The sequence below is a fragment of the Lipophrys pholis genome (genome assembly GCF_963383615.2).
Source record: "Lipophrys pholis genome assembly, chromosome: 2".
Lineage (NCBI taxonomy): Eukaryota > Metazoa > Chordata > Actinopteri > Blenniiformes > Blenniidae > Lipophrys > Lipophrys pholis.
The window spans coordinates 3,759,791-3,768,602 of NC_137636.1; the positions used below are offsets into that span (position 1 = coordinate 3,759,791).

General features: G+C 42.1%; 1 protein-coding gene across 1 annotated transcript in view; it reads right to left on the reverse strand.

Moving 5' to 3' along the window:
- itga11a (integrin, alpha 11a) overlaps positions 1-5,403 on the reverse strand; it is a 74,892-nt gene extending 69,489 nt beyond the window's left edge. The window contains exon 1 of the mRNA XM_080488709.1: positions 5,245-5,403. Within this exon, the coding sequence (XP_080344835.1) occupies positions 5,245-5,293 (49 nt within the window). The 5' untranslated portion in view covers positions 5,294-5,403. The remainder of the gene's footprint in view (positions 1-5,244) is intronic.
- Positions 5,404-8,812: the final 3,409 nt, after the last annotated feature.

Sequence of the window (8,812 nt, forward strand, 5' to 3'; positions counted from 1 at the left end):
ACCAGCCAGTCTGGTCTTGCATTCAAAATGTAGTTGGTTCTGCTGATTGAATGGGAAACACAATGGATGGCCAAACAGGAGCATCACAGTGCAGTATTTTCGTTTATCATACCATCATATAACCTAAATGAATTTGCTGTAAGAGACAAAATAATAACCATCATGTCACTATGAAGAAAATTTCAAGATGTATTCCTTGCATATTGACCAAAATCAGCAAAATAGGAAACTAGCCCCAGAAATGAGCGACCTTGATGGTGGAAGGGGGGGGGGGGGGGGGGGTCAAGGTGAAACCACAAGAAGTGAGATAATCCAGTTTCCATTAAAGTGGAAGAGCAATCAGATATTCCCAGTTAGATCGGTGGCTCTGAATTGCAAGTTGGAGTCTTGCTGAGCTTCCTGCACCGCGGCCTGGATGCCCAGATAAACACAGCCCATGCCAGCGGTTGCCGGTGCGACCCACGTTAGTCTTGTGCTGCCTTTGGCGCAAAACCAAGCCGCTGGAGATCCACCGCAGACCCTCTGACAAAGAGCAGCCGTGCGGGAGCAATGCGCACACTTCTGGGATGGAGATGTCCTCATATCAGACAAATGAGTTTCATGGGATAATAGCGAGTAATAAAGTTTGAAAATTTGCACTGCATCCCATAGTCTTTTTTGTAAAGATTCTGCTCATGTAGAGGAGCATGTCCACTCTGCATGTGTCTGTTGTTATGAGGCCAGCAGCATGAGCTTTAACAAGTGCGAGTCTTCACATAAACACAAATCCCAGCAGGAACCCAACGGAATGACTTTCCATTGATCCATTCTGGGTTTCCATCCCAATGATTTTCAGTGGAAAACTACAGAATTTTTACAGTGGACGATATACTTTCAAACATTTTGGCACCCTATATCATGACCGGAGTAAATACTGGGGAAGGCACAGGGTATCGAAAACCAGATGTTCCCACTACACAACCGCCAACTGGGCAATGCTTAACGAGAAGCCGAGCAAAAGGCCCACAGGGATTCAAACTAAGTCTCCATGGCAGCACAATACAGGACATGTATGAATGACTGTCACACTTTATGACAACCGGAGTCTCTCATCCGATATAACACGACAATGACTTATTCAGTGCTAGAGCATTCATACCCTGGTCGACTAAAGGTTTGTACGCTTAACTTGTGGAACTGATCTACTAATGGGACGCTCCGAGGATTGTATCTTAGGCCAGCTACACACTGAGTGTTTTTTAACAGTCTTGTAAATTCACAGCTAGCTGCACTGTACAGCACAAATCTAATAACTTTGGGCATGACATGAAGTTTGCTGTGTGCAGACTGCACAATGTACGTGAGTCGACGTGACTGCAGAAGAATAAGACGTCGTAAGCGGATGCACGAAAGAGAAGCTAGCGAAACATGAAGGGATCCCTAAACCTTGTGGCATTTATGTGTTTAGAGAGAAATCCCATAAAAAGGCAAAGCTTCTGCTGTTACAAACATTCATAAGACACAAACATTCGTATGAACAGATGAGAAGTCGGATTGCTGTTACTGTGACTCTCTATCAAGTCTCAGGAGAATCTGGACTGGGAGTCATGACACTCTGTTATTGTCCTGCTACCGAGCATGTGCAGAAGAATAATTAACTATTTAAAGTTTTCCCTTTTTGTCCCACAGTCTAAAAGCATGTATTTCACTTCCAGTTGCCTTGTGACCCTGAATGGGACAAAGAATATTGACGTATATTTGCTGTATCGTGATGGGTCGGCTGTTTCAGAGGAATTCCACTCGCTTTTCCCAGCTTAAGTAAATGTCTGATCTGCATGCGTTTGAAATGCGTGGCTAAGAGTTATTTTGTGCTGGTCAAACAGTCTAAGGAGTCTACAAATGGCAGAGTGAAGTCAAGCTTCCTCTTCTTCTTCCTACCACAGCCAGCATCACGTCTCTCTCCACAGGGTCCACTTAGAAGGTCAGAGTCTGGTCCGAACTTCACGCCAACGAATTCCACAAAAACAAACCAAATATTTAGAAAAGAAAGCTTCTTCTTCTCTTCCACTCTTTAGTTTTATGATTTGAGGCAAACACTTTTTTAAACAGAAATCCTAGTATTGTGGATGAAATGAGTAACAGCAGCTCCTCTGAATATGTAAAACATCGTGTCGACGGCCTTTTATGGAGACACACAAAGATTAATCCTGTGGTTGTACTTCACACTGAACTGAGCTCTAACGAGTGCATTTAAAGCCGGTTTAATTAGTTTTTTATGAACTTGTGGCAACTCTTTTCATTTAAGCAACTCAAGTTCAAAAATAGAGACACATGCTTACTCAAAAACTGCTGCTGTGAATACAGGCCAACAATAATGCAGTGAAAGTCATATTGAAAACCTCCCATGACAGCTTCATCATCCCTGTATCACTAAGTGAAGCTTCACCAGTGCATTTAAAGGGAGCAGGGAATTTATTGAACTTTTAAAACTTTCAATGAACCTGACTTATGCAGCTCAATTATAAAAAACTAAACACAAGCACAAAACTAATCACAAAATATTGTGAATGTATCATTATCGCGATACTGAGGTGCAAAATATGCATATCATCATAAAAGAAGTGAAGAAGTACAAAAATTAAGAAAAAATTACAAAAAATAAGTTCATAAGCCGCTTGTGAAAGGCTGCACACAAACACGTGAACGTAAGGAAAACAAAACAGGGCAGGGAGTTGATTAGGAGAAAGATCACTGTGATTTGGAGGAACAAATGTGACAGACATCAATTATTTAAGTATTTCTGCTCTTGTGCATGCGCACCACGGCCATAGTAAATAGCTGTTCTGCAGAGGGTCATGACTCCCAGTCCATATTCTCCTGAGACTTGGTAGTTTTATTTCGACAGTCACGGTATAAACAAACCAACTGTGTACTGCCATTGTTAATGTTTACAGCGTATTGTTCTTTGTGAGGATGCGTGTGTGTTTTTATTACAGAAACAACCAACAGCTCCAACTCGTGGCCTGGCATGCTCACTACATCTGTGTTTCTGTCATTTATGTGTAAATAGACACTGTTTTCAAAATGTTGCTGTGTAAACTGAAACTAAAGTGTAAACGTCACTGTGTAACTTTTCTAAAATGAAAACACAAAAGATGATGCATTTTCACCTGAAACGTGTAAACGGAGCCTAATGCTAATGAAGGACTGAGTCATTTCAGGATTCATAAGGGAGCGTTTCACCGAGGAAACAGAAGTCGAGCAAGACAGCAACAGACAGGACAATTAAACAACGCTAATGCTAACAGCAGGCTTACTCCAAATTTATTACTTATGTTGCCTCGAGGCTATGAATAGGATGGATTAAAATGCAGAGAAGAATTTCCCCCAATGGGCTTAATAAAAGATATTGTTTTCTCTCTCTCTCTCTCTCTCTCTCTCTCTCTCTCTCGTTCTCTCCCTCTCATTATTTCAAAGAATTGTAGAAATGCTAAAACTGATGTTCAATTAAAGCCGCAGTTTATAAGATCACGTAAGCATCATAATGAGGTGCTTCTCTGCTATCAAACAGGAGTTTAGTGGAACAGTAACAGAGCTGCTGTTCACTGTGGACTCATTTTGATCCACTAGTAGATTGAACACACTTTATTTGAACTTGTGGCGGCTTTATATTCATTCATGCAACTCAAGTTAGATGGAAAAATAAAAAAAGGAGTAAAGCACATGCTTCTGGTATCCTTCATCCACTCTGTCTTCCTTGGTGCTGTTGGCATGCGCTGCTGTTATAGTGATTTCACTGGTAATTGACCACATTTCTGGCCGAGCACCAGCAGCTCCGGTCGCTGGAAACTCAAATAGATAGCATCAGCTTTCATTTGTGTGAACAAGTCTGCTCCCCGTGAGACGCAAAGCCCCTCTGTGGACCTTAGACTTTCCTCTATGAAGACCCTGGAGAAAACCCCTAACAATGTCTGGTGACCTCCTTTCCAATCGCTCATAAATTTAACATCAGCATTAACCTGTATCCACAGTACCCAATGATGTTTTAGCAGCTAAATCAACTTGATCTTTTTAGTCCCTCAGATTGCCTCTCGGGAAGGCTGCAGACAACGGTTTCCAATTTCTGATTTACCAAAAATTTACAGTAAATTCAAACACTGGTGGACACGCTGACCTTCACTAAGACACATGAAATGAAACTTCGGAAGTTTGCTCTCTCTCTGGTTTTCTTTGACATTTGGAATTTTGACAAGTTAGATCTTCTCTTGGGATCTCAAGTGACCCTCATAAGCAGGTCCCAGACCTTAAGTTGACTTTCAGCAGGGGGTCAAACTCATTTTAGTTCAGGGGCCACATACAGCACAATTTCATCTTGTGTGGGTGGCACCAGTGATAAAGTTCCATAATTACCTTCAAATTGACACTTAAAAGATTTTCGTTGTTGTGGTGCAAAGTATAGTAAGTTTAAAAAGAAAAAAAAGTCGATGTCTTCGCAAAACCAGACAATTAGTACCGAAAACGGCTACAACTTCAACAAAAAGCCAATTTTAATGATTTAATTTCTTCTGATGCAAAATACGGTGAAATGTCCAAAACAAACTTCTCTGATAACCATTGCATTCATTGGGGAGCTACTTTTCATGGCAGCGTCACTGCCATGGCTGCTTTTAGGTCCCAGTGTTCTGTCCACGACTCTTGGCTGACTTCGCTGGCCAGATTGGAGGGCCTTGTGTTTGACACCTCTGCCTGAGAGCGACATCGCATCCTCCCGCCACTGAGATGTGCCTCCACCGGGTGAAGACGTCCAGCTGTGATGACACTCGGAAAAAACTGCCGTTCATCCACCTCAGGTATTCAGTAATCGTTTTGTACAGAGGGCCAGTAAAAGCTTGAGTTTCTGAATGAAATATGAATATGTAAAGAAGAAAAGCCATGACCGCGGGTTTAGAAAATCTTTTGAAAACAACGCTGTCAAAGTTTCCAGTTGCTGTTGGAACAAGTCAAAGTATAACTGACAATTAGCCTTCTGCTATTATACTGCAGAGCAACATGAGCAGAGGAAGGTCCGAATAACACACACACACACACACGCACGCACACACACACACACACACACACACACACACACACACACACACACACACACACACACACACACACACACACACACACACACACACACACACACACACACACACACACACACACACACACACACACACACACACACACACACACACACACTTATAAACACCTTCCACTCACCTAACTGCTGGCTGCAGATCCAGAGCAGGAGGAACCATAAGTACTCCATATGTTAGCCGGTTCAAACTTAGACTAGATGCTGTGTATGTGTGTATGTGTGTGTATGTGTGTGCGCATGTGTGCATGCGTGTGTATGTGTGCGTGTGTGATGAGTGCTGTGGGTGTGTATGTGGACTGAGGTACAGAGACCCAGTGCTGTGCACAGTTAAAGATCCCACTCTGATTGACTCCAAGTCTGAGTTAAAGTGCTGCATATATCTTTGGAAAGGTGGGAGGAGACTGGAGGAGGAGGAGGAGGAGGAGGAGGAGGAGGAGGAGGAAGACGTCTCTTTTCACAAGGCAGGAATACTCGTCTCTCTCAGACTCATTCAGCTCACACTGACTGACTGAATCCTCTCAAACGACTCAACCTACGAGAAAGTTATTGGTATGAAAGCTTCAGTGGTTCATAGACTATTAGACTAAACTATTACCACTGTAATGTCTTGTTTTTCCAAATACATTCATTAATTTTCAGAGTTTTACATTATTGACTTCAAGGGGCAATATGTAAATCTTAAGTTATTCCTCTGTTGTACACTGGGTGGCAGTGTTAAGTCACTTTGTGAACCAGGTTTTGGCTTTTTTTTTTGTTTTTGGGTTCCTGATTGGATTCATTGTAAATAAATCCTGAATACCTGCTGAACACATAGACAGCACCACTGTTTAGCAGCCAAGAGCTCCAGACATCTTTGTGTCAATTAATTGCTGTTCTGTGAGTGACTCAATACACCATCTTGTGGTGCAAACTTGTACTGCAAAGCTACACAGGCTGGAGAAAATTGGTTTGTAAAGTTGGACGGTATACCAGCAGCACACCACAACATTCCTTTGAGAGGACATCTAGAGGCTGGTTTGGTCTCATTTGAAGTCACGTTAACTTCAAATAAAGAAAAACACGTTAACCATGTTATTTATATGTAACAAAAATCTGTTGGGAAGTGTAAAACTGAACAACATGTCATGTTATTTCACAACTTGTAGTTAAAAAAAAAAATCTAAATAGACTACAATTCTCACTGTATGTCTTTAAAATGTTTTCTTAGTCCTGTTGTGTCATTTCAATCACCAAATCGTGCTCGCATGCTGCAGAAAAATGTGTTTGGTAACTGCTATGGCTTTAAATTTTTTAGTTTCTAATGTACTGTTTATTTGTCCTATAAACTGTGAAGAAACACTTGAGTACATTTTAAAAGACAGAAAAGAGGACAGTTTTAATAGTGAATATAAAAAAACATCTCTCAGACTGAAGCTACGCAGCAAAACGGTATCACCATTTCACGACCGCAAAGTAACCAGCGTATTAACGGCGGGTTTGAAGGTTACCTCACGTCCTCACAGTAGAACCATCCCGCCCCTGCACCAGAATGTATAATAGCCCCGTTTACGTAACACGGCATAGTTTGTGTACATTAGCTCTCTTGAAATCAATTTGTGGTTACCTAGTACGATCTGCACTCGGCCGCTGAACCGCCACACGTCACATTAATGCACATCTCCGCTCTGCGTGGGCCTCGTCTCCAACCTGAGGCTGGAAAGTGGAAATGGAAAAACTCCGGCGGTGGTTGTAGATTACATTCCAGATCAAATATATTTACACCTGGATATGGACTATCGGTGCATCCCTAGTTTTAACCTTTCGTGTTTGCGGAGGTTAAAAAGTAGAAATGTTACAATACACATTAACCGTCAAGATCCAACAGTCCTGTTGTGACTGTGCAGTTCAATCTACAAAACCTGCAATTCATCCCACGAGCGTTGATCTGAAAATCTGTCCGGCTGACGCATAAACAGTCTTGGCTTGGGCAGAAACAGAAACTTCCTTTTAGTTTGCAATCATGGTGCCTTTTCTTTTCATCACAGAGCGACCACAGATCACACAAATCGGCCCAGTGTGTGTGTGCAGAAACAGCTCGGTACAACCAAACCCTCAGAAAAAAAAAAAAGAAAGAAAAAGAAAGCAACAGAATCAAGGCTTGCTTTCATTAAGGGCGCTTAAAAGCTCGTTGGGATTTTAGTCCTACTTCACCACTTCTCCTCAGTGGACTGTTGGGCCTCCTTGTTTCTCCTTTCAAGTCAGGAAATTAAGCGCACCGTGGCGCTGACTGTGTGAAGAGCGAGTCCGCCCTGCACTGCTGATACACATCCTGAAATGCCTGCTTCTATTACAGCGCGAGTGGAAGTCAGCAATATTAAACGGACTGATGCTGTATACACATCTGCCATTGATGTCAGGACTTTTCCGCTGCTTTAAACTGTAAAAACGTCATCGCGACTCTGATGACTCTGACATTACAGGGGGGCTGTGCCTCCGTTTATAGAGCGGGTTGTCTTCCAATCCCATGGTCGGTGGTTCAGTCCCCCATCTTCTCTGTATGTACGTCAAAGTGTTCTTGGGAAAGACACTGAACCTCAATTATTCCCGATGGTGGTCGAACACCTTGCATGGCAGCCATCAAATGTGACATAAGGCTCTTTTCACTCTACAAAAACTGAAATGTGCTGTTCAAACAATGTAAATGCCTTCATACGCCCATGTGTCCATTGAGTTGTAATGAGCGTTTAATGCGCAGTCAGTCCAGCAGGGGGCAAAGCTGTAAATTACATTCGTGGCCAATAACCCAGAGTAGAGTTCTTTCTTTGAGAGAAAAAGAAGAAATTACATGGGATGGTCGGCTAGAGGCTTGAGAAGCAGACTTGGGATCGGGAGTTCACAGGTTCAATACCCACAGTGCGTCACAGTCATCACTGTGCATCCTTGATCAAGATTCCCCGAAGCTCCATAATGTAGCTGCCCACCACGTCCTTGAAATATGATGGAGAAATGTGGAAGGAATCTGCTTCAGGGGCTTTTTATAAAGTGTGATTAGTTTTTGCTCATTTGTAGCATCGGTGACTGAATCATATGTGAGCTTGACCATGTTTAGTTTAATTTCTAATGTGGAGATCTGCAGCAATGAATTTCAATACCCAGAAAAAATTTCTAGGTGTTAATATCTTAGTAGAATCATTAAAATGGTTTAACTTTGTATTCACAAACTGTGATGGCTTTTTTTTAGGGACCGAGCCCAAAAGGCCAGGACCCTATTGTATTTGTCATGTTTCTTATTGTTTTTTCTTTGACTCCTGATGCGTCATTAGGCCAGATTTGACCCACTAAACACGCTCCAATGTTGACCAAATGTGGCACGCTCCTCAAGACTGGTGAAAATTTTAAGAAAATGTAGGAAATAACCTCCAGAGTGCCAAAATGTGCTCTCTAGTGCCACCTAGAAACACTACAACGGCCACCACGACCCTCCACCATCCACACTCACTATAGTAGATCCTCATCTCTGGAAACCAGAAAAATGAGAGTTGGGGTTAGGTGGTGGCCTATATGCCACGAGCTACATTAGAGTTTAGTTGGCTTTCAAAATAAAAGCCCTCCACATTTTTCAAAATAAAAGTCCTTTTTTGTTAAAACCTTCAAAATTTATATTTGATCAATATTTAAAGGGGCCAGAGGCCATGATTATATTGACTTGTA